The following is a 27,492-nucleotide window of genomic DNA, read 5'->3' on the forward strand; positions in this document are numbered from 1 at the left end:
ACAGAATTGTTACTGAGGGACACAGAATTGTTACTCAGGGACAGACACAGAATTGTTACTCAGGGACAGACACAGAATTGTTACTGAGGGACACAGAATTGTTACTGAAGGACACAGAATTGTTACTGAGGGACACAGAATTGTTACTCAGGGACACAGAATTGTTACTGAGGGACACAGAATTGTTTCTCAGGGACAGACACAGAATTGTTACTGAGGGACACAGAATTGTTACTGAGGGACACAGAATTATTACTCAGGGACAGACACAGAATTGTTACTCAGGGACAGACACAGAATTGTTACTGAGGGACACAGAATTGTTACTGAGGGACACAGAATTGTTACTCAGCGACAGACACAGAATTGTTACTCAGGGACAGACACAGAATTGTTACTGAGGGACACAGAATTGTTACTGAGGGACACAGAATTGTTACTCAGGGACACAGAATTGTTACTCAGGGACAGACACAGAATTGTTACTGAGGGATACAGAATTGTTACTGAGGGACACAGAATTGTTACTGAGGGACACAGAATTGTTACTCAGCGACAGACACAGAATTGTTACTGAGGGACACAGAATTGTTACTGAGGGACACAGAATTGTTACTGAGGGACACAGAATTGTTACTCAGGGACACAGAATTGTTACTGAGGGACACAGAATTGTTTCTCAGGGACAGACACAGAATTGTTACTGAGGGACACAGAATTGTTACTGAGGGACACAGAATTGTTACTGAGGGACACAGAATTATTACTCAGGGACAGACACAGAATTGTTACTTAGGGACAGACACAGAATTGTTACTGAGGGACACAGAATTGTTACTGAGGGACACAGAATTGTTACTCAGCGACAGACACAGAATTGTTACTCAGGGACAGACACAGAATTGTTACTGAGGGACACAGAATTGTTACTGAGGGACACAGAATTGTTACTCAGGGACACAGAATTGTTACTCAGGGACAGACACAGAATTGTTACTCAGGGACACAGAATTGTTACTGAGGGACACAGAATTGTTACTGAGGGACACAGAATTGTTACTCAGCGACAGACACAGAATTGTTACTCAGGGACAGACACAGAATTGTTACTGAGGGACACAGAATTGTTACTGAGGGACACAGAATTGTTACTCAGGGACACAGAATTGTTACTCAGGGACACAGAATTGTTACTCAGGGACACAGAATTGTTACTGAGGGACACAGAATTGTTACTCAGCGACAGACACAGAATTGTTACTCAGGGACAGACACAGAATTGTTACTGAGGGACACAGAATTGTTACTGAGGGACACAGAATTGTTACTGAGGGATACAGAATTGTTACTGAGGGACACAGAATTGTTACTGAGGGACATAGAATTGTTACTGAGGGACACAGAATTGTTACTCAGCGACAGACACAGAATTGTTACTCAGGGACAGACACAGAATTGTTACTGAGGGACACAGAATTGTTACTGAGGGACACAGAATTGTTACTCAGGGACACAGAATTGTTACTGAGGGACACAGAATTGTTACTCAGGGACAGACACAGAATTGTTACTCAGGGACAGACACAGAATTGTTACTGAGGGACACAGAATTGTTACTCAGGGACACAGAATTGTTACTCAGCGACAGACACAGAATTGTTACTCAGGGACAGACACAGAATTGTTACTCAGGGACAGACACAGAATTGTTACTGAGGGACACAGAATTGTTACTCAGGGACACAGAATTGTTACTGAGGGACACAGAATTGTTACTGAGGGACAGACACAGAATTGTTACTCAGGGACAGACACAGAATTGTTACTGAGGGACACAGAATTGTTACTGAGGGACACAGAATTGTTACTGAGGGACACAGAATTGTTACTCAGGGACACAGAATTGTTACTGAGGGACACAGAATTGTTTCTCAGGGACAGACACAGAATTGTTACTGAGGGACACAGAATTGTTACTGAGGGACACAGAATTGTTACTGAGGGACACAGAATTATTACTCAGGGACAGACACAGAATTGTTACTCAGGGACAGACACAGAATTGTTACTGAGGGATACAGAATTGTTACTGAGGGACACAGAATTGTTACTGAGGGACACAGAATTGTTACTCAGCGACAGACACAGAATTGTTACTGAGGGACACAGAATTGTTACTGAGGGACACAGAATTGTTACTGAGGGACACAGAATTGTTACTCAGGGACACAGAATTGTTACTGAGGGACACAGAATTGTTTCTCAGGGACAGACACAGAATTGTTACTGAGGGACACAGAATTGTTACTGAGGGACACAGAATTGTTACTGAGGGACACAGAATTATTACTCAGGGACAGACACAGAATTGTTACTCAGGGACAGACACAGAATTGTTACTGAGGGACACAGAATTGTTACTGAGGGACACAGAATTGTTACTCAGCGACAGACACAGAATTGTTACTCAGGGACAGACACAGAATTGTTACTGAGGGACACAGAATTGTTACTGAGGGACACAGAATTGTTACTCAGGGACACAGAATTGTTACTCAGGGACAGACACAGAATTGTTACTCAGGGACACAGAATTGTTACTGAGGGACACAGAATTGTTACTGAGGGACACAGAATTGTTACTCAGCGACAGACACAGAATTGTTACTCAGGGACAGACACAGAATTGTTACTGAGGGACACAGAATTGTTACTGAGGGACACAGAATTGTTACTCAGGGACACAGAATTGTTACTCAGGGACACAGAATTGTTACTCAGGGACACAGAATTGTTACTGAGGGACACAGAATTGTTACTCAGCGACAGACACAGAATTGTTACTCAGGGACAGACACAGAATTGTTACTGAGGGACACAGAATTGTTACTGAGGGACACAGAATTGTTACTGAGGGATACAGAATTGTTACTGAGGGACACAGAATTGTTACTGAGGGACATAGAATTGTTACTGAGGGACACAGAATTGTTACTCAGCGACAGACACAGAATTGTTACTCAGGGACAGACACAGAATTGTTACTGAGGGACACAGAATTGTTACTGAGGGACACAGAATTGTTACTCAGGGACACAGAATTGTTACTGAGGGACACAGAATTGTTACTCAGGGACAGACACAGAATTGTTACTCAGGGACAGACACAGAATTGTTACTGAGGGACACAGAATTGTTACTCAGGGACACAGAATTGTTACTCAGCGACAGACACAGAATTGTTACTCAGGGACAGACACAGAATTGTTACTCAGGGACAGACACAGAATTGTTACTGAGGGACACAGAATTGTTACTCAGGGACACAGAATTGTTACTGAGGGACACAGAATTGTTACTGAGGGACACAGAATTGTTACTGAGGGCCACAGAATTGTTACTCAGGGACAGACACAGAATTGTTACTCAGGGACAGACACAGAATTGTTACTGAGGGACACAGAATTGTTACTGAGGGACACAGAATTGTTACTGAGGGACACAGATTTGTTACTGAGGGCCACAGAACCGTTACTTAGGGCCAGAGAAACATTACTTAGGGACACAGAATTGTTACTCAGGGACAGACACAGAATTGTTACTCAGGGACAGACACAGAATTGTTACTGAGGGACACAGAATTGTTACTGAGGGACACAGAATTGTTACTGAGGGACACAGAATTGTTACTCAGGGACACAGAATTGTTACTCAGGGACAGACACAGAATTGTTACTCAGGGACACAGAATCGTTTAATTAAAGAGTATGTCAGACAACATGCATAGGAGTGGCAGAGGAGGCAATGTTTTAGGAGCGAGCAGACGTGGCAGCAGAGGAAGGGGTCGAGGCATCCAGCGGTCGTGTCTCCACCGACAACCCTGCTGTCATCGATTGGTTGGCTCAGTCGTCTTCCTCTTCCCAGGTCACCTCTGACACCTACAGCCAACGGTCGGTGGGTACGTCAGACACAACCGTTAGTTGGCATGGCCCGGGAGCAAGCCCACTGAAATCACGTGTCCTCGACCTGCCCCTGTCCTTTGGTGTTCCCTCACCAAGCGAAGTATCGTATGCTGTGGGCTCAGCCCCACTGTACAGTGAGGAAGAGCTAACAGAGGGCGGTCAGGAACGGGGGGAGACATCCGCCTCTTCAGCAGCCAGGCGAAGAAGTACTGGCGAGGAGAGTGGCTCGGTAGCCGGTCTAGAGACAGGTCTGTCTCCTGACCCACACGCAGCCGAGGGGGCTAGTAGTGAGGCGGAGACCCTAATTGATGATGATGAGGCTGATCGCACTTGGCAGCCTCGTCGTCATCAGGCTATTGCTTCCGCATCATCAGGAGAAGAGGGTGGCAGCTTGGCAGCGAGCAAAACAGTCGGTGGGTTGCCCAGGAGGCAGCAGGGTCGCAGCAGTGTCAGTGGAGGCAAACGGCCACGGAGTACAGCACCAGCTCCACTGCAGCCTACCACCACGGCCAGTAGTGGTGCCGGTGTGCACGGAGGAAGCAGCAGTCAGCCAATGAGGAGTATCGGGGGCAAAGTTTCCTACTCGGCGGTGTGGCAATTTTTTGTCAAGCCTCCCGAGGAAGTAAACGTAGCCGTATGTCGACTATGTGGCCAGAAAGTCAAGCGTGGCCAGGGGGCCCATGTTGGGACTACAGCGTTGCGGCAGCATATGCAGCGTCGCCATTTGGTGGCCTGGGAAAACCGTGATAAAGATACGGCGGTTCTGCCTGCCCCAGCCCCCGCTCCATCACCCGCTCCGTTACTTGCTCCGTCACCCGACGTCAATCGCCCTCTATCAGCCAGTCAAGGCTCCAACACCTCTGCTGAGGGGAGTTGTCGCTCGTTGGCACCTTCCGCGCGTTCTGATGCTCCTTCTCCTGCTACTCCTCTTCACGGATTCCGTCAGCAGTCTTTCTTGGAATCCGTTTCCAAGAGACAACAGTTTGCGAGCACGCACCCGACGGTGCAAAAGCTGAACGTCCTGCTGTCCAAGTTGCTGGTGCTGCAGTCCCTCCCTTTCCAAGTGGTGGACTCAGCACCTTTCCGAGAAATGATGGCTTGTGCCGCGCCGCGGTGGAGAGTGCCAAGCCGTCATTTCTTTGCCAAAAAGGCAGTGCCAGCCCTGCATTCACATGTAGAAGAGATGGTGGGCCAGTCTTTGAGCATGTCGGTCTCTGCCAAAGTGCACGGCAGCGCCGATGTGTGGAGCTGTAACTACGGTCAGGGACAGTACATGTCATTTACGGCCCACTGGGTGAACGTGGTGCCGTCACAGCCGCACCAGCAACTTGGACAGGTCACGCCGCTTTTGCCTCCACGTTTGCACGTCCTTGGTCCGGCAAAGATGTCCGCCTCTACCACCTCTTCTTCCGCCGTGTCCTCAGCCGCCACCCCCGTGCCAAGTCCCATTACCCGACCGGCATATCACATGTGCAGGGCGCAACGGTGTCACGCTGTGCTGCACCTGGTATGCCTTGGCGAACGTAGTCACACAGGGGAGGAACTTCTGAGTGTAATGAACAGAGAAATCGACAGATGGCTGTCTCCGCGCAAACTGAAAATCGGAACCATGTTGACCGACAACGGAAAGAACATGGTGTCTGCTCTGCGTCAAGGAAGGTTGTGCCATGCGCCATGCATGGCTCACGTGTTCAATCTGGTTGTCAAGCGGTTCCTAAAATCCACCATCCCACTGCAAGACATCCTTAAAATGTCACGTAAACTTTGCATGCATTTCAGACATTCCTACACCGCAAAGCACACCCTCCTTGAGCTGCAGCGGCAGAACGGAATTCCACAGCATCGCCTGATCTGCGACGTTGCAACAAGGTGGAATTCAACCCTACACATGTTAGACCGCCTTTACGAACAGCGAAAGGCCATCACCGATTTCCTGATGTTACAAGCGGATAAAGGTACTCCCCTGTGTAACTTCGATGTCAGCCATTGGCAGCTCATGCGTGACACCTGCCGCTTGCTCAGGCCCTTTGAGGAGGCCACGCTATTCGTGAGTCGGCAGGACTATGGGATGAACGACGTCATTCCTCTGTTGCACGTCCTGGAACAAATGCTGTTAACAATGGCTGGTCAGGGTGCAGTAGACGTGGCGCACAGATCTCAACGCCACATGACCCCTGTGGGGGCAGGACAGGAAGAAGAGGAGGAGGTAGAGGAGGACATTTGTGCTCAGGAATTATTGAGTGAAATGGGTGGTTTTTCCACTCAGCGGACAGGAGTGGAGGAGCAGGAGCATCTGGTAGAGGAGGAGGAGGAGGAGACAGAGGACCCAGACGCACCGTGGCAGTATGCTGTGGAGATGGAGGCAGGGAGTCCCTCGCATTCCTTGGCACAAATGGCCCATAGCATGCTCGGTTGCTTGCGTAGCGACAGCCGAATAATAACCATCAGACAGAGGGATGACTTTTGGCTGTCCACCTTGTTGGACCCTCGCTACCGTTCAAAAATGGTGGCCTTTTTCACACCTGCTGAGAGGGAGGCCAAAATAACGTACTATAAAAACCACCTATGTAGTCAGTTGGTCTCTGCCTTTCTGCGCCAACGTCCATCCTCAGACACTGTGGGCCCTGTGCGCTCGCGTTCCGCTGCCATGGCAGCAGGGGAGGGGTGGGGTGGTAGGAGCAGTGGCAGCTCCACCAGCAGCGGCTGCCTCAGTCTGCAGTCGATGATGAGTAGCTTTCTTCAACAGCGCAGTGAGGAAACTACTAACCAGCCGCAGCAGCAGCAGCAGCATCAGGTGGACCTGGAGCAGGACCTCAAACAACAGGCTTGGGCCTACTTGGACAGCACCCTGCCAACCGAGGTAGACAATCCCCTTGACTACTGGGCAACGAAACTTGACCTTTGGCCCCAACTAGCTGAATTTGCCCTTGAAAGGCTGTCATGCCCGGCCAGTAGCGTGGCATCGGAGCGCGTGTTTAGTGCGGCAGGAGGTATTGTAACTCCGCGGAGGACACGACTGTCCACCCAAAGTGTGGAGAGACTCACGTTTGTGAAAATGAATCAGGCGTGGATTAGTCTGGATTTCAAACCACCAGTTCCTGACACAACTGACTAAATCCGCCATGAATCATGCCCCAAACATGTGCCACTTTCAGGTCTCCTCACACTGCTGGTGTGTTCCATTTTTTGTCATAGGGTGCTGGCAGATTACGGGCCTCCCATAGCTGCTGCCAGGCCCCTAATCTGCCATGGGCCCCTATACCGTCTCCTCATGCTGCTGCCAGGTCCAGAGTCTCTCATGGGTCCCTGTACGGCCTTCCATTGCTGCTGTCTCCATCGCCACACTCTGCCATGTGCCACTTTCAGGTCTCCTCACACACTGCTGGTGTGTTCCATTTTTTGTCATAGGGTGCTGGCAGATTACGGGCCTCCCATAGCTGCTGCCAGGCCCCTAATCTGCCATGGGCCCCTATACCGCCTCCTCATGCTGCTGCCAGGTCCAGAGTCTCTCATGGGTCCCTGTACGGCCTCCCATTGCTGCTGTCTCCATCGCCACACTCTGCCATGTGCCACTTTCAGGTCTCCTCACACACTGCTGGTGTGTTCCATTTTTTGTCATAGGGTGCTGGCAGATTACGGGCCTCCCATAGCTGCTGCCAGGCCCCTAATCTGCCATGGGCCCCTATACCGCCTCCTCATGCTGCTGCCAGGTCCAGAGTCTCTCATGGGTCCCTGTACGGCCTCCCATTGCTGCTGTCTCCATCGCCACACTCTGCCATGTGCCACTTTCAGGTCTCCTCACACACTGCTGGTGTGTTCCATTTTTTGTCATAGGGTGCTGGCAGATTACGGGCCTCCCATAGCTGCTGCCAGGCCCCTAATCTGCCATGGGCCCCTGTACCGCCTCCTCATGCTGCTGCCAGGTCCACAGTGTCTCATGCCATGTGCCACTTTCAGGTCTCCTCACACTGCTGGTGTGTTCCATTTTTTGTCATAGGGTGCTGGCAGATTACGGGCCTCCCATAGCTGCTGCCAGGCCCCTAATCTGCCATGGGCCCCTATACCGCCTCCTCATGCTGCTGCCAGGTCCAGAGTCTCTCATGGGTCCCTGTACGGCCTCCCATTGCTGCTGTCTCCATCGCCACACTCTGCCATGTGCCACTTTCAGGTCTCCTCACACTGCTGGTGTGTTCCATTTTTTGTCATAGGGTGCTGGCAGATTACGGGCCTCCCATAGCTGCTGCCAGGCCCCTAATCTGCCATGGGCCCCTATACCGCCTCCTCATGCTGCTGCCAGGTCCAGAGTCTCTCATGGGTCCCTGTACGGCCTCCCATTGCTGCTGTCTCCATCGCCACACTCTGCCATGTGCCACTTTCAGGTCTCCTCACACACTGCTGGTGTGTTCCATTTTTTGTCATAGGGTGCTGGCAGATTACGGGCCTCCCATAGCTGCTGCCAGGCCCCTAATCTGCCATGTGTCCCTATACCGCCTCCTCATGCTGCTGCCAGGTCCAGAGTCTCTCATGGGTCCCTGTACGGCCTCCCATTGCTGCTGTCTCCATCGCCACACTCTGCCATGTGCCACTTTCAGGTCTCCTCACACACTGCTGGTGTGTTCCATTTTTTGTCATAGGGTGCTGGCAGATTACGGGCCTCCTATAGCTGCTGCCAGGCCCCTAATCTGCCATGGGCCCCTGTACCGCCTCCTCATGCTGCTGCCAGGTCCACAGTGTCTCATGCCATGTGCCACTTTCAGGTCTCCTCACACTGCTGGTGTGTTCCATTTTTTGTCATAGGGTGCTGGCAGATTACGGGCCTCCCATAGCTGCTGCCAGGCCCCTAATCTGCCATGGGCCCCTATACCGCCTCCTCATGCTGCTGCCAGGTCCAGAGTCTCTCATGGGTCCCTGTACGGCCTCCCATTGCTGCTGTCTCCATCGCCACACTCTGCCATGTGCCACTTTCAGGTCTCCTCACACTGCTGGTGTGTTCCATTTTTTGTCATAGGGTGCTGGCAGATTACGGGCCTCCTATAGCTGCTGCCAGGCCCCTAATCTGCCATGGGCCCCTATACCGCCTCCTCATGCTGCTGCCAGGTCCACAGTTTCTCATGGGTCCCTGTACGGCCTCCCATTGCTGCTGTCTCCATCGCCACACTCTGCCATGTGCCACTTTCAGGTCTCCTCACACTGCTGGTGTGTTCCATTTTTTGTCATAGGGTGCCGGCAGATTACGGGCCTCCTATAGCTGCTGCCAGGCCCCTAATCTGCCATGGGCCCCTATACCACCTCCTCATGCTGCTGCCAGGTCCAGAGTCTCTCATGGGTCCCTGTACGGCCTCCCATTGCTGCTGTCTCCATCGCCACACTCTGCCATGTGCCACTTTCAGATCTCCTCACACTGCTGGTGTGTTACATTTTTTGTCATAGGGTGCTGGCAGATTACGGGCCTCCCATAGCTTCTGCCAGGCCCCTAATCTGCCATGGGCCCCTGTACCGCCTCCTCATGCTGCTGCCAGGTCCAGAGTGTGTCATGGGTCCCTGTACGGCCTCCCATTGCTGCTGTCTCCATCGCCACACTCTGCCATGTGCCACTTTCAGGTCTCCTCACACTGCTGGTGTGTTACATTTTTTGTCATAGGGTGCTGGCAGATTACGGGCCTCCCATTGCTGCTGCCAGGCCCGTAATCTGCCATGGGCCCCAGTACCGCCTCCTCATGCTGCTGCCAGGTCCACAGTCTCTCATGGGTCCCTGTACGGCCTCCCATTGCTGCTGTCTCCATCGCCACACTCTGCCATGTGCCACTTTCAGGTCTCCTCACACTGCTGGTGGGTTCCATTTTTTGTCATAGGGTGCTGGCAGATTACGGGCCTCCCATAGCTGCTGCCAGGCCCGTAATCTGCCATGGGCCCCTGTACCGCCTCCTCATGCTGCTGCCAGGTCCAGAGTCTCTCATGGGTCCCTGTACGGCCTCCCATTGCTGCTGTCTCCATCGCCACACTCTGCCATGTGCCACTTTCTGGTCTCCTCACACTGCTGGTGTGTTCCATTTTTTGTCATAGGGTGCTGGCAGATTACGGGCCTCCTATAGCTGCTGCCAGGCCCCTAATCTGCCATGGGCCCCTGTACCGCCTCCTCATGCTGCTGCCAGGTCCACAGTGTGTCATGGGTCCCTGTACGGCCTCCCATTGCTGCTGTCTCCATCGCCACACTCTGCCATGTGCCACTTTCAGGTCTCCTCACACTGCTGGTGTGTTACATTTTTTGTCATAGGGTGCTGGCAGATTACGGGCCTCCCATTGCTGCTGCCAGGCCCGTAATCTGCCATGGGCCCCAGTACCGCGCTCCTCATGCTGCTGCCAGGTCCACAGTCTCTCATGGGTCCCTGTACGGCCTCCCATTGCTGCTTTCTCCATCGCCACACTCTGCCATGTCCCACTTTCAGGTCTCCTCACACTGCTGGTGGGTTCCATTTTTTGTCATAGGGTGCTGGCAGATTACGGGCCTCCCATAGCTGCTGCCAGGCCTCTAATCTGCCATGGGCCCCTGTACCGCCTCCTCATGCTGCTGCCAGGTCCAGAGTGTGTCATGGGTCCCTGTACGGCCTCCCATTGCTGCTGTCTCCATCGCCACACTCTGCCATGTGCCACTTTCAGGTCTCATCACACTGCTGGTGTGTTCCATTTTTTGTCATAGGGTGCTGGCAGATTACGGGCCTCCTATAGCTGCTGCCAGGCCCCTAATCTGCCATGGGCCCCTATACCGCCTCCTCATGCTGCTGCCAGGTCCAGAGTGTGTCATGGGTCCCTGTACGGCCTCCCATTGCTGCTGTCTCCATCGCCACACTCTGCCATGTGCCACTTTCAGGTCTCCTCACACTGCTGGTGTGTTCCATTTTTTGTCATAGGGTGCTGGCAGATTACAGGCCTCCTATAGCTGCTGCCAGGCCCCTAATCTGCCATGGGCCCCTATACCGCCTCCTCATGCTGCTACCAGGTCCAGAGTCTCTCATGGGTCCCTGTACGGCCTCCCATTGCTGCTGTCTCCATCGCCACACTCTGCCATGTGCCACTTTCAGATCTCCTCACACTGCTGGTGTGTTACATTTTTTGTCATAGGGCGCTGGCAGATTACGGGCCTCCCATAGCTGCTGCCAGGCCCCTAATCTGCCATGGGCCCCTGTACCGCCTCCTCATGCTGCTGCCAGGTCCACAGTGTCTCATGCCATGTGCCACTTTCAGGTCTCCTCACACTGCTGGTGTGTTCCATTTTTTGTCATAGGGTGCTGGCAGATTACGGGCCTCCCATAGCTGCTGCCAGGCCCCTAATCTGCCATGGGCCCCTGTACCGCCTCCTCATGCTGCTGCCAGGTCCAGAGTCTCTCATGGGTCCCTGTACGGCCTCCCATTGCTGCTGTCTCCATCGCCACACTCTGCCATGTGCCACTTTCAGGTCTCCTCACACTGCTGGTGTGTTCCATTTTTTGTCATAGGGTGCTGGCAGATTACGGGCCTCCCATTGCTGCTGCCAGGCCCGTAATCTGCCATGGGCCCCTGTACCGCCTTCTCATGCTGCTGCCAGGTCCAGAGTGTGTCATGGGTCCCTGTACGGCCTCCCATTGCTGCTGTCTCCATCGCCACACTCTGCCATGTGCCACTTTCAGGTCTCCTCACACTGCTGGTGTGTTCCATTTTTTGTCATAGGGTGCTGGCAGATTACGGGCCTCCCATTGCTGCTGCCAGGCCCGCAATCTGCCATGGGCCCCAGTACCGCCTCCTCATGCTGCTGCCAGGTCCACAGTCTCTCATGGGTCCCTGTACGGCCTCCCATTGCTGCTGTCTCCATCGCCACACTCTGCCATGTGCCACTTTCAGGTCTCCTCACACACTGCTGGTGTGTTCCATTTTTTGTTATAGGGTGCTGGCAGATTACGGGCCTCCCATTGCTGCTGCCAGGCCCCTATTCTGCCATGGGCCCCCGTACCGACTCCTCATGCTGCTGCCAGGCCCGTAATCTGTCATGGGCCCCTGTTGTCGCTTGTTGGCATATTCCGCTCGTTCAGATGCTCCTTCTCCTGCTACTCCTCTTCACAGATTCCGTCAGCAGTCTTTCTTGGAATCCGTTTCCAAGAGACAACAGTTTGCGAGCACGCACCCGACGGTGCAGAAGCTGAACGTCCTCCTGTCCAAGTTGCTGGTGCTGCCAGGCTCGTAATCTGTCATGCGCCCCTGTACCGCCTCCTCATGCTGCTGCCAGGTCCAGAGTGTGTCATGGGCCCCCGTACCGACTCCTCATGCTGCTGCCAGGCCCGTAATCTGTCATGGGCCCCTGTACCGCCTCCTCATGCTGCTGCCAGGTCCAGAGTGTGTCATGGGCCCCCGTACCGACTCCTCATGCTGCTGCCAGGCCCGTAATCTGTCATGGGCCCCTGTTGTCGCTTGTTGGCATATTCCGCTCGTTCAGATGCTCCTTCTCCTGCTACTCCTCTTCACAGATTCCGTCAGCAGTCTTTCTTGGAATCCGTTTCCAAGAGACAACAGTTTGCGAGCACGCACCCGACGGTGCAGAAGCTGAACGTCCTCCTGTCCAAGTTGCTGGTGCTGCCAGGCTCGTAATCTGTCATGCGCCCCTGTACCGCCTCCTCATGCTGCTGCCAGGTCCAGAGTGTGTCATGGGCCCCCGTACCGACTCCTCATGCTGCTGCCAGGCCCGTAATCTGTCATGGGCCCCTGTACCGCCTCCTCATGCTGCTGCCAGGTCCAGAGTGTGTCATGGGCCCCCGTACCGACTCCTCATGCTGCTGCCAGGCCCGTAATCTGTCATGGGCCCCTGTTGTCGCTTGTTGGCATATTCCGCTCGTTCAGATGCTCCTTCTCCTGCTACTCCTCTTCACAGATTCCGTCAGCAGTCTTTCTTGGAATCCGTTTCCAAGAGACAACAGTTTGCGAGCACGCACCCGACGGTGCAGAAGCTGAACGTCCTCCTGTCCAAGTTGCTGGTGCTGCCAGGCTCGTAATCTGTCATGCGCCCCTGTACCGCCTCCTCATGCTGCTGCCAGGTCCAGAGTATGTCATGGGCCCCCGTACCGACTCCTCATGCTGCTGCCAGGCCCGTAATCTGTCATGGGCCCCTGTACCGCCTCCTCATGCTGCTGCCAGGTCCAGAGTGTGTCATGGGTCCTTGTACGGCCTCCCATTGCTGCTGCCAGGCCCGTAATCTGCCATAGGCCCCCGTACCAACTCCGCATTGTTGCTGCCAGGCCCGTAATCTGTCATGGGCCCCTGTACCGCCTCCTCATGCTGCTGCCAGGTCCAGAGTGTGTCATGGGTCCCTGTACGGCCTCCCTTTGCTGCTGTCTCCATCGCCACACTCTGCCATGTGCCACTTTCAGGTCTCCTCACACTGCTGGTGGTTTCGATTTTTGTCATAGGGTGCTGTATGGCCTCCCATTGCTGCTGCCTCCACCGCCCCACTGTGGCTCCTCACTCTGGTTTTGGCCCCGTGACTGCCCAAATGAGTGAAGTGTGCGGTGATTCTAAGATCGACGGCACTCATCTGCATGTCATACTGACTGTCAGTATTATTTCTCTTCCCCAGCAGACTCCAAGGGCATTTAAATTAAAGGTACAGTGTTCTGCACTAATATAAAGGCTCTCTGAAGCCTAGAAACACCCTTTTATAAGTTAAATTCGCAGCGAATATATTCGACTCGAATCGAAATTTTTTCACGAATTCGCTGAATCAGTCGAATCTTTGAATAATTCGCTCATCTCTAGTGGTGATCACCGCCCGAATCTCCTTCAAAGTAATAGGGGCCTCCAATCGTTGTTTGGCCGACACAGGCAACACTGGAAAATCAATATTGGTAAATTAGCATTCAGAGTTTCAATATAGTAAGACGCTTTGGAAGCTTAAAGATGAGTATAGTACCATTCAAATTGGGAATTAATTTGCAAAGGGTCTGAAAGAAGCATACCATCGTCAGCTCTAACATTAGCTATATGGGAGTTCTCCACCTGTTTTATGGACAGCCAGGCAAGGAGTCTACTCGGCCTTTCCTCCTGTTCAAAGACACGTTGGGACTGAGAAAGAAGAAATTTTTTACAGGAGGTGGCTTGGAGCAGCGCAAGTTTCCGATAGGCAGTCAGCATGTCTTTATAGGTTCCCAGATCCTGGGTAGCAGCATATCTAGTTTCTAGTGCCTGAGGACGGGCCTGATCACAGAAAGTTGAATACGAGATTCCTTTCTAATTTTGGCAATAGTGAATTGGTAGCGGCCTCTAGCATATGCCTTAAACGCATCCCAAGTCGTGGCAGGTACTATGGACTGATCATTATGCAACCAGTAGTCCCTAAATTTAGAAGATATCAGCGGCTCAACTCTCTCATCTGTGATCCAGGCACCATAGCCTGGATCCAGCAGCCGAATCCGTAACAATAATTAACAAAAGAGGGGCATGGTCCAAGATGCTGCGTGTTAGGATGGAAATCTCCTGGATGTGGGAGAGCAGAGGGTTACTTACATACACTAAATTAATGTGGGAAAAAGTTGCATAGGTATCCGAACGACAAGTGTATAGCCTCTCCCGTGGGTGTTTCCATCGCCATGCGCCATGCTGACCAGAAGCCTGTGCCCAGTGAGACAATGGGGAGTCAACCACTGCATCTGGATGCAGCCTGTCTAGGCTAGGATTAGGCAGCATATTAAAGTCCCAAGCTAAAATCACATTATTAGTAGGGTATTGGGAAAATTCCAGTTTATGCAGTACCGATAAGGTCAGAGGAGGTGGAATATAAATCCCTCCAATAACCATCTCAATACAATCACACAGAGAATGGATAACCACATATTTCCCCTCAGGGTCCAACAAAAATTTAACAGATGAAAGGACAGTGTCTTATGGATCAGTATACTGACTCCCCGGGAGTAAGAAGAAAACTTAGCATGGTAATAGGAACCAATCCATGGTTTTTTAAGAGAGAGCACTCAGCTACCAACGAGATGCGTCTCCTGCAGTATACAAACATGTAGGCGATAGCGTTTTAAAAATGAAAGCATGAGGGATCACTTGCGTTTAGAATTCAGGCCCCTGACGTTCCAACAGATAAGTGTCAAAGGAGCCACAGCAATAGGTGTAAAAAATGGGCTGCCCAGAAATACAATAATCTTCTGTTTGGACCCCACAGGGCTCTCTCTGATCTGAGATTGCAGAGCAGATTAGACAGGAGAAGGAGGTGGGCATTAGCCCACTGGTGCAAGTAGCCCAACCAGGACATCATGTGCTTCAAAAACAAGAAAACAACCCAACCATAACATCCCTCCCACTCCCTCCCTGTGTCACCCCTAGAACTCGGGCATGCCTGAATCCCCAAAACAAACAAGGCCACTGGCCAGCGGGGTGCAGTAAGGAAAAAGGAACCTGAGATATAGAGTGTAAAGTCCATTAACAGTCCATATCGAAGGGGCTGCCTGTAGAAAAAAAAGATTAAATATCCCTGCAGAAAGAAAGTCACCTGGGGGGGCACATCACTTAACAAACAATAAATCAATGTGTGTTTCATAAAATGCAACTGGAACAGTCTCACCACTGCCATTAAATAAAGAGCCCAGAGGACCCAGCTGGAAGGACAGCGTAGGGCAGTCAGGAGTGGAGGAACCTCCAGGGAGCCACAGAAAGTCCAATAATATCCAACGCCGTCAGCACAAATGGTAAAGTAGTAGCCCAGAAGGGCTCGTATCAGAGGGCCATGAAGTTCTGGTGATCAGCCACAAAGTAGACCGTGTACCGTAACATAGTGAGGATATGTCATCCCAGGCTGTAGCAGTGATAGGCAGGTGAAAACATTAAGGGGGTGTAGTAGGCCCAAACAGTAGCAAGCCAGAGGGCCCAAGGGTACAATGGAAAAGTCAGACCAGAATCAGGATCAGTTATTGCCTGGGCAAAGATTCCAGCCAGGTAGAAGCCTCCTCAGGGGAGGTGAAAAAGGGAAAGGACTTGCCATCTCGTACTTGTAGATAGGCCAGAAAAAGCATACTATATTTGAAGCCCCTATTAGTTGAGGGGCTAATAAGTTGAGCTTCACATGGTCAAAATATTTCCGAAGCTTTTGCGTTTCCACAGAGAAATCAGGTAAAATCTTGAGTTTTTCTCCCTCAATAGAAGGGTATCCAACTTCCTATTCTATCGGAGAACCAGTCAAGGTCTTGGAAATTCAGGAGATGGAGACTAAAGGTTCTTGGAGGTGCTTCTAGGGGACCCTGGGTCGCCGGCATCCTGTGTGCCCGTTCCACTGTGAAGAACGGAGAGAATGATGCTTCGAGGAGTAGGATGCGGAGAAGATGCTTTGTGAAAGCCACAGGGTCAGGGACTTCGTTCCCCTCAGGTAGACCCAAGATACAGAGGTTATTCCTCCAGTTATGATTTTCAGCATCCTCGGTCCAAAATTCCAGAGCCCTAACGGAGAGAGACTGAGTGATCACGGAGCGTATCCTCAGACTCAGCTACATGCCGTTCAGCCTCAGATAGTCAGGCTCAGAATTTATCTACGTATATCTTTAAGACCTAAGTCCATCTGCAGGGCATCAATCTTACCCATCAGGGTAGTTTGGCAAGTGGTGATAGCTTGCATCAGGGCTGAGAAGTTATCCTGCTCCCGGAGTGCGGGGTCTGCATCCTCTGTCTGGTTCACCATGTTGGAGGTCCCTGTAGGCCATGCGCCCATGCTGCTAGACACTGAGGATGATGTGACAGTGCTCCGGGACACAGTGATGGCCATCCTATGGTCATAGCAGTGCAGGATAGCAGGGAGAAGAAGGCGGTGGTAGCCAAATACACTCAATCTGCAGGGAACAGGATAATAGACAGCAGAGCTTCCTCACTATGCATCTGCTTCAGTCACCATCTTGGACATGCCCCACTAATAAAACTTTACTTACCTTCTGAGAAACCCTAAAATATTCTGTCATCCAGGTTAGGCTGAACTTGCCTATATTTCATTCCAAAATACAATTTATTTTCTTCCGGAACAAAATTTCATCACATAGTTACATAGTTAGTCTGGCTGAAAAAAGACAAAAGTTCATCCAGTTCAAAATGTCTGTGAAAATTCAAACAGTTTTTATTGACATAGAATGCATATTTTTTAAAATATTTTTTCCAATATTAAAATCTTCTAATTAATCAACTTTTGCAACAGACAGGATGCAAAATAGAATATGTTTTCAGTATTAAATAAGATTCATTATTATTTCTAAATTCATGTGATAACCACTGTTTTTTATGTTTGTTTAGTTTTAGGTGATGAACTAGATGACTATGTAAAAACGGAAGGAGTATGGATGGCAGGTAGACAAAGACAGATATACACGGGTGTAGATGCGTTAGGCTGTGCCAAACTATGTGAAAAAGAGCAGAAGTTTACTTGTAGGTAAGTATGAAATGTAAAATCTGGAACTGTTAATTTCACAATTCCTCTTGTATCACTTTTGCTATAATAGTGCAGCCATCAAAGGTTGCAGTTGGTAGGGTTTATATGTAATTATATGTAATTTTCTTGTAATGCATTAGCATTTATTGTACATATGGTGTAGAAGGGGTTTTTCCTAACATCAGTTTGGGTTGAGCCTAGTAGCATAGCTGTACCCCATGAACTAATGGTGAACATATAAAGAAAAAGTTTTCCCAACGCAAGTAATTGTACTATTATCCTTCACAATGATTGTACAAAAAAAAATCTAAATAGATCAACTTGTGTACAACCAGTCAGTCCATACCTGGATCAAAATTCAGCCTCTCCCTGCTAAACTAGCCACATTTCGATCCATGTATGGCCACGTATGGAGTACCTTAACAATGGGGAGGATTTCTCCATCCACCATGCTTTTGTGACCACTGGCTGATAAAAAAAAAACAAACAAAAAAAAAACAATCCATGTATGGCTAGCCTTTCACTTGCACTCCACTTATATTATGTGTTCCATATGTCTGACTAAAGTGTAATATTTCTTCAACATTTGCCTATTGCTGTGTACTTTGCAACTGTTTCATATTAGCAGTAGGCTCAGGAAAAGTGTTTGTCCACTTTCTTTATTTTGTTTAGGTCTATGCATCTGTGAGGAGGCACTACTAAAGTTGCCTCATCCCTGCATGTGTAACCCCCTAAAAACCTGCATGGCGAATGGATCACATTTGATAGGTGCTACTCCCTGCCTAGTGCAATAGTCTGTATAACTTTTGCTTCTATCTGCTGCCTTTGCAGCTAAAGAGAGAGCATTGAGGGGTGCGAACAGACTCCCCCCCCTCCCCTCTTCTCCAGAAAAACATTATCTCCGGCCCTGCTCTTTGGAAGGGGGTTTGACTCCTGAAACATATTAGCTTTCTGACAAGACGGTTCCAAGATGGAATGCATTGTCCAAAGCTGAAACATTTATGCTATCTGCCTGCTGTTTTTAATCATTCGTGAGTAAGTATTTGTCGCTATGGTTTGAATAAATTTTATGGAGGTAATGCACAAAGACTTTGAGCCCTCTTGTGTGTGTTTTTACAGGACAGGTAATGATTATTATCTCCAAAAGATGCTTAAACAATTAAACAAAAAAATTAAAGTAGAGTAGGGAAAGCCACCCTTTTGGTTTCTATCTATATTCCCTGTAGAATAGGAGTTAAGGAAAGTCTACGCATAATACAGTAAACAAAACCTGGCAGTTCTAAGTTCTATCCCTCTCCCTTCCTATCTACTGTAAAATTAAAAAAAAAACAAAAAAAAATCTTGGCCAGATTTATAGTGGAACTTCATGTGTATTTCTGTTTTGCTTTCACACAACTAATGTATTTCCTACGTCTTATATTGACTTTTCATGCCCAAATCGTTGAATCTGGGTACCATCCTTCTTGCTGTGTTTTAAATGCATCTATTTAAAATACATAGAAAATAAGAAAATCCAAAGGTGGGTACAAAACCAGTGTGGGCAGGAACAGTGCCAGAATTAATGGAAGGGAAATTTTGCTACCAGATGTAAAAGACACACATGAATGCAGTTCTATAATCAGTAATACATAATTTTAAAAATGCGTGAAATGCCAGCAACTTAAATACCTGATTTTGACCAGGCATTAGCCTCTTGCAGTCCCTTAACTGTAAGAGGAAGAAGCAGTAAAAGGAGTTAATCAGTTCATGTGCTGCCGAGAAACATGATGAGAGGAAGAGAAAGTAGTGTAACAGAGGGATGAGCTCATCATTTTGCTGCTTCTCCTTTCACTGTCCATTCACAGCCTGGACAGTTCCAGGACACCCTAGGCTCAGAGAAAGTGAGCTGGATGAAGACTGAGGACAACTAGTAGCAGAAAAAAAAGTACAGTGGGGGAAATCACTGGGTTGATTGTGAGTATTGCAGCAAAATCTGTTTTCTTTCTCTTATCTTTTAATTGGCTATTAATTGTTATCACATTTTTAGTCAATGCTCTGCTCAAAGCTGGTGCTAATCATAAGCCCATGAATCATCTTGTATATACTCACATATCATGCTGTAGCACAGTGCATATATTATAAATTGTCATAAAGCTTGAATACTTTATTTCACAATTTCTTTGAAAACCGGCACAGCAGAGTGATTCACACTACAAAATCAGTTGCAAAAGATAACAATTCTAGGAATTTGCAATACCTTTTATAGATTTCTAAATACATTACCTTCAGGAAGAACCATTCCTAGCTAATGTCTATCCTGCTAAAATTCCTTTGCATCTTGGCTCTGAGTGGCACAGATTTAACATTTCAAGTGTTTACATCTTCCCTCCTTATCCGATAACATACAGCTTTCCAGGCTTACAACCATCATAGAAGAGCAAGCAATAATAAAATATAGCCGTATCCAGGGTATCATGAGTGTTTACATGTGCATGCTTAGCATTAGTTGGTTAGAAATAAAAATTACATATAACATACATACATTTTTCCCAAAAATTTATTCAGGGGACCAGAAACTTTTGGCTCAGCAGGGTAACCAGTCACCTCACCACCCTTGTGTAGACTCAGTGCTGATTGCGCTGTCCTTATCGTATCAGTGTTATATATACACAGTGAGCATAACTACAATAATTGGGCATTATCCATCATTGCACATACCAATTAAAAGCATAGTGGGAAGTGGTGTTTGTTAAGTTAGAAATGTCGGCAATTAATATGTTATTTAAAAAAGGTGCCTGCCCAGGAAATGCACCCCACAACTTTCTGGGTGCTCCAGGTCCTGATGATTCCATGCTTGTCTCCCCACTGAATGGTTGCTTTTTTAAATGCCCAAAGAACCCCTCTGCATCCATTAACATCAGACATCTTTCCACCAGGGAAATGTGAGGAGATCGCCAACACCTCCAGTTGTTTAACCACCGACGTACCAGTCTGTTTTACCCCTTTGTTACCATGACACTTTTCAGCTTTCAGTTCTCTGATAGTTTGACTGCCATTTACTTGCTTATACAACCCTGTACCCAAAAGAATTTTATATCATTTTTAGAAACAGATAAACCTTTCTTACTGAAGCATTTATTAACCACAGTTTTTATTATTTTAAGTTAAATAAGGAAAAATAGACCAACAATGTTTTTAAAAAATCCTGCTCCCCTCACTTTCTGTTATAAAACATCAAAGAAGCAAGACAGTATGAACTTCCCTGAAAATTTTTCCTTTTTGGAAAGACCCCCCAAGGTGATATCAGTTGCTGCAGTTTGCTGAAAATTAAGAAAAATGCTAGCAATGAGGTAGTTAGCAATGGAGCTTGGTAATGGTGCTCTAAATCTAGTGCATACACAGTGTAAAAAAGGGGTGAAAAAGTTAATTTACAGGGAACATACAGTGGACAGATGGGGATTAATGGATTAATGTGCATGATAAGGGAGGTGTAGAGTTAATATACAGGTCACAAGAGAGGGATAAAAGGGTCAAGGGTAAAAGCAACCCTTGATCTACTGCAGCCATTGATATGTGCTGCCATCTGAAAATAATTAATGACTCATTCACTCATTAGTTCTTCTTTCTTCACCTTCATTTTTTTTGTGAGAGGAAGGGGAGGGCTTTCCAAATGAAAACACTACACTTTTTACATTTTAATCACTGTGATTAGTCACTTGAATCAGCTACATTTACTGCAAGGAAAAGCAAGAATGACAAAATTCAAATACACAACTCATTTGACTCTACATTGGCGAACAGCTAGACCATTATCTAAGAACATTCTAGATGGAAACCAATACAATAACCTGTATAATGGTGTAAATTTTGAACTATATTTTGTATTTCAATGGTTTTTATTAATTGTAAACATTTTAAACTAAAAAGAACAGAAGCAAAAGGCACGCCCATGCAGGGGCTGTCAATGACACATAGGATACAAAAGGAACAATGCTACAACACCAGCAGTGCAAAAGGCACACCCACGCAGGGGCTATCAATGGCACAGAAAATGTGAAAAATATAGTGTTATAACTCCAACAGTGAGGTAAATCAAAGGCAGATCTCTACTGCCTCACAAATGTCAGACAAAGGCAAAAAGAAAAGAAAGGAAAGAAGAAAAAGACAAGACCAACATCAGGGATCCAATCAACAACCTAGACCCAGACTAGCCAGGGGGAGCGTGGGAAAAGCATATGTCAATCACGGCTCCAAGATTTAAAAAAATTTGTGTAAGGAGTCAGCTTTGCAGAGGTAGGCAGGAAAGGAATTACAGTTTGGGTGCACAGGTCAGCAAGGAGGGGATGTACAGAGGTAAGGAAGGTGGGTGCAAAGATGAGCAGAGGAGGCATTTAGAGTTAAGGTGGGGGGGGGAAGTTGGAGTGAAGAGGATGGGGAGGTTTGGGATGCAGAGGTTAGCACTGAAATTTAGGATGCAAAGGTGTACTGATGGGGTGGATAAAGATAGGACAGCCCATTAATTTCAATGGGCTGCTCTATGTGCTATAAATACAGAAAAAAGGTCCCCGACCCTTTTGAAAAATCACACCAAGCAACCATGAATTTTGGTGCATGTGAAACTGTGCACATCAGTAGATGCATGAGGGTGTCATTAAAAATTAATGGCACTGCTGTGTATCTGCTAAAGGGCAGCAAGTTTATGTGGTGTCAGAAAAGCAATTTTTGCATGCATTCCTGACACACAAATGTGAACATATGTTTTTTTTTGTAAACAATTGGCTTTTATTCAGAAAGAAAAAGCAGAACAAGAATGAGCTACAAGAAAGCATAGCATATTATCATATCATGTAGTACACAGTTTACAAATTAGTTTCGGAGCAAACTCAGTAGTATAATCAAAACATTAGCAAGCATTCACATAGTAAAACAGAACAGATCTATCTCTGCAAGAGATGCTTAGAATTCACCAACATGACCCACACGTCCAAAAGAGAAAAAGAGCTATTCACCCATCAGGCCTTTATATTTTTCCGAAAAAGTGAAAGCATACCAACTGGACCACAGTTATAAACCAGGGTCCTCCTGCGCTTATAAGGAAGTGTAACCTCACTTGAAGCTGCCAACACTCAAAACTGATACCTAAACAGTGTTAAATGATTCACAAATAGTGCAGCGCTCACTCAAAAATAATATTAAATACTAAACCACTGGGTGTGAATAAATACACTCAAAAGTGCAAAGATATTACAATAAAGTGCCAAAATGAAGCAATGACAATAAGTAATCAAATTAAATAAATTAAATATAGTGACACTATAAATAAAGTGACTCATAAACCGTGTATACACACAAAGAATGATGTAGACCCCTTTGAAAAAAGGGGATAACCAAAAGTTCTTAGGTGCCAAATAAGTGTCCACACTTTAAAACACTCAAATAATCAAAAAGTCCATACAGCAAACAATATGTGATGGATGAGTTCATGCATTGTGCAATGGTGCTTTGTAATTCCGTGACCTTGTCAACACACTTCTTCTATTGCGGCTAAAATGCCTCCTCACCTCCTCCCGGGGACCCCCAGGGGCGAAACAGCTTTCAGGATCACCCTGGATACTTTACCATAAGGGCTGGTAACAATCCTCATGCAGAGGATCTCCTAAAGGTATCCCCCAAGGAAGTCACGAGCAGTCTGTGACGTAACGTGTAGGTACGCTAATACGCAGCTTCCGGTGCGTCACTTTATTTATAGTGGCACTATATTTAATTACTTATTTTCATTGTTTCATTTTGGCACTTTATTGTAATATCTTTGCACTTTTGAGTGTATTTATTCACACCCAGTGGTTTAGTATTTAATATTATTTTTGAGTGAGCGCTGCACTATTTGTGAATCATACCAACTGGACCACAATTTGTGAAACCTGGGAACCATATCATCAGTCATAGTCAGTGTCCGTTCCAATTCCTGAATAACATTAACCTCTCTTATGCAGTCTTGAATCGAGGGGGTGTGAGTGAATTAAGGATTTAGCCGCATTCAAAAGGTGCCGCACCAAGGATCTCTTGTACGATTTCAACAAGCACTCAGAAATATGGAGGAGGCAACATTCAGGAATCAAGGGCAATGCAGTCTCCGTAGTAGACTAGATCAACTCTTGAATTTCATCCCAGAATGGATTAAGCCATGGATATTGCCACCAAACATGAAACAAGGAGCCCTCAGCTGACTCACAGCACCAACATAAGCCTGATGTCTGGGGAAACCACCTCTTTAACCTGTCCAGCATAGCGTACCAATGCATTTACAATTTGTAAGAGGTTTCTTGAGTCCTGGTGCTGATGGAGCATTTGTGATCAAAAATTCAGGCTTTTCTCCGTTGGTCATCGGAGAACTCTGCTGATTCCCAACCTAGCCAAAAATTGTCATGGGTGATAGAAAGATTGTTTTGAAGCCAAGAATAGGCCAAAGAGATGGTTTTGTCAATGGGTTTCCCTTTCAGACATAGCGTTTCTAGAGTCATAAGAGGTCTAGAGAAGGCTGCCTTCCATCTGTGGGTTGTCAAGTAACTATGTATTTGAAAATACTGTAAGTCCAGTATGGGAGAGAAACCTGACCACATATCTTCTGAAGCTCTCCTTTGGACCTAACTCCCCTCTCTTGAGAAAATGAGTTGCCAATAGAGATAGACCCAACTCGTGCATCAGAATCACTCCACATTCCAACCCAGGGGGAAACTTATCAACAATGGGGGTGAGGGGGCCTGGAGTGCTAGCAAAACCCTCAACCTTTGCAAGATCATCTTAAGTCATACCAATTAGGGGATGAGCCATCAGATGCTTTGAGCAGGTAGACTTTGACAACCATGGTGAAAATCTTAACCATTTGCCCTCCAGAGGATTTACCTCCCTTAATGACCAGGCCTCTTTTTGCTACTCGGTGCTCCTTATTCAACTGATAATTGCGCACTCATGCAATGCTGTACCCAAACGAAATTTACGTCCTTTTTTTCACACAAATAGAGATTTCTTTTGGTGGTATTTGATCACCTGTGCGCTTTTTATTTTTCACGCTAAAAAAAAAAAAAATACCGAACATTTTGAAGAAAAACAATATTTTTTACTTTCGACTATAAAAAATATATAGTAAACTCAAAGTTATAGGCCAGAATGTATTCTGTGGAGTAGCATGGGGAGAAAAGTGAGCGCTAGGTGATAAGCTGCTGCACGCCGAAAGGCACCAGAAAAAACCTTCAAGAACTAATGTAGTAAAAAAGGCGCAGCGCTATAAGCAGATAAATCCACATGAAATAAAGGCAAGATAATACATAAATGAAAAACTCAAATGATAACGGTATAAGTATAGGTAACTAATGGTGTCAGAATAAAGTGCAAAAAGTCTATGGATTAGTGATCCTTCGTGCGTCTTCTGGTGATCAAATATTTGAATTATACACTCACCAGATGCATAATTCCAATATGTATGTAGAAAATAGTAATCACTACAAGGTCTCAAAAATGGAATCCTCTCATGGACTCGTCTGTCATCTCTGGGTTTCCCTCTGGGCACCTCTGTCCATCTGGGGTTCCCCTTGGATCTTTCGATAGGATACAGCACCTCTTAAAATGTATTCTGCTACATGTTTTTGGTAAAAAAAAATCCAAATAAGTGTATATTGATTGCTTTGTGTGAAAGTTATAGCATCTACAAACTATGGTATAGATACTACAATTTACGCCATTTTTTTGCTATACAGCACTGCAGTAGTTTAACTGACAATTGCGCAGGCATGCAATACGGTAGATAAATGAAATGTGTGTCCTTTTTTCACAGAAATAGAAATTTCTTTTGGTAGTATTTGATCACCTGTGCGCTTTTTATTTTTGGCGCTATAAACAAAAAACGTTTTGAAGAAAAAATAATATATTTGAAAAAAACTATATTTTCTCATTTTGGTCATAAAAAATATCCAAAAAAATAAAAATTTCTTCATAAATTTAGGCCAAAATGTATTCTGCTACATGTTTTTGGTTAAAAAAATCCCAATAAGTGTATATCTATTGCTTTGGGTGAAAGTTATAGCATCTACAAACTAAGGTATAGATAATGAAATTCACACAGCTTTTACTTTCTGACTGCTTATCACATTTCTTGAGGTGCTAAAATACCAGGATAGTACAAACGCCCCCAAATGACCCCTTTTCAGAAAGTAGACACCACAAGCTTACTGCTGAGAAGCATATTGAGTCCATGAAAGATTTATTTTTTTCTACAAGTTTCTGGAAAATGACAAAAACATTTTTTTTTACACAAAGTTGTCATTTAAATGATATATTTCTCTGGTTATGGCGCTCCGGACTGACTGTAATGTATCGGGGGTTCCATATGCGGGACAGGAGTTCAAGCTGAACCTTTTTGCAGACGATGCCCTCTTGACTCTCACTAATCCCCTGACAACGCTTCCAAATTTACAACAGGTTCTTGAGCGCTTCTCTTTGATTTCGGGTCTCTGTATCAATTTGAATAAGACTGTCATGCTTAATATTACTTTGGCCTCAGATCTGGTTTCGCGCCTATAGTCCCACTTCCCTTATAAATGGGCCTCTTCTTTTCTTGAATACCTAGGCATTCGCTTGTCCCCCACCTATGACTCACTGTTTACTGCAAATTATTATCCATTGCTTCGCTCTATGTCCTCTCTTATGCATTCTTGGCATGTTCCGCTCCTGTTATGGATAGGACGGATTCATTTAGTGAAAATGACCATCTTGCCAAAATTGTTATACTATTTTCGCACCCTCCCAGTGCGGGTTCCTCCTCATTTCCTTTGGTTACTTCAGGCGAAGATTATGCGTTTTATCTGGGCCGATAAACGCCCCAGAGTTTCCAGAACTACGCTTTTGTCCATGGACTCTAGGGTGGCCTTGGGGTTCCCTATGTAACTAAATATTATCAGGCGAGCCAGATCACCCCGCTATCTACGTTGCATGCTTCCTCAGACATACCTCTCTGGGTCCTGCTGGAATTACCTATTTGTGCCCCTATTGCGATTTCAACGCTTCTTTGGCTTCCCCCTGCCCTGCGCCCCACGGACGATTTTGCTCCATGGCTTACAAGTGTGGGACTCGGTACGTTATTCCAGTGGCCTAATGTCACTTTTCTTGCCTTTGCTCCCGATTACTAACAACCCCCTCTTTCCACTGGGTTTAGATCAACCAAGGGCGTTTTCTTGGTGGATGGCCAACGGTTTTTCACAAGTACGACACTTATTGACCTCTCTGTCCTTCCCCACGTGGAATTCTCTTTGGGAGTCATAGGATGGCCCTCCGGCGGAATTTTTTCGTTACCTTCAATTGCTTCATTGGCTGCTCTCATTGCGGGGCACTTCTGTGTTCCCATACCAGAAATCTGCCTTTGAACTGCTTTGCCAACAGCGTCCAGGTGCCTCAGGCCTTATCTCCATTCTTTATGAAGCCTTGAATAGACACTCGTCGCAGCATACTTCTCTTTCATATGTCGTTCAGTGGGAGCACGACCTGGGAGTGGTTGTGGATCCGGAGGACTGGAATAGGGCCTGGTCGCTTGTAGCTAAATGCTCTTTTTATACAACCACGCTGGAGGCGGCCTACAAGGTGTTGTTTCGTTGGTATTGGGTTCCGGCTTGTTTGGCACAGGCGAACCCTGCCTGCAGTGATCGATGCTTTCGGGGTTGTGGCCATCGTGGTGATGTATTGCATATCTGGTGGTCATGCCCGAGGCTGCTTCATTTTTGGTCTTGTGTGTTTGGCCTCCTTTTCACCTTGTGTCATCTTTCTATATGACGGGATGCTCGGTATGCTTTGCTTCATTGTCCCATACCGGGCCTCTTGGCTCACCAGCAGAAGTTGGCTGACTATTTGTTTTTGTCAGCCTCTAGAACAATTGCTCAGGCCTGGAAGAGCCCGTTTGTCCCTCTTCAGGGAATGCAGGACCGTATGACTGCTATGATGCTCAATGAACAGATGTCGAGTATCTCCAACGACTCCCAATGTAAATTCTTAAAAATATGGGAGCTGTGGTTGCAATATACCTTTCCCACACTCCCCCCAGCTAGCCTGGGGATGTGATGTTGTTCGGCTTTGACG

The 27,492-nt window shown here is 47.2% G+C and overlaps 1 protein-coding gene across 1 annotated transcript in view; it reads left to right on the top strand.

The window, feature by feature from the left end:
• Nucleotides 1-27,492, top strand: part of PLG (plasminogen) — a 191,103-nt gene that overhangs the window by 23,641 nt on the left and 139,970 nt on the right. The window contains exon 2 of the mRNA XM_089668611.1: nucleotides 17,256-17,391. Within this exon, the coding sequence (XP_089524737.1) occupies nucleotides 17,256-17,391 (136 nt within the window). The remainder of the gene's footprint in view (nucleotides 1-17,255; nucleotides 17,392-27,492) is intronic.

The sequence above is a fragment of the Staurois parvus genome, unplaced genomic scaffold (genome assembly GCF_062004578.1).
Source record: "Staurois parvus isolate SC_StPar_1 unplaced genomic scaffold, SC_StPar_1.0 ptg000059l, whole genome shotgun sequence".
NCBI classification, from domain to species: Eukaryota; Metazoa; Chordata; class Amphibia; order Anura; family Ranidae; genus Staurois; species Staurois parvus.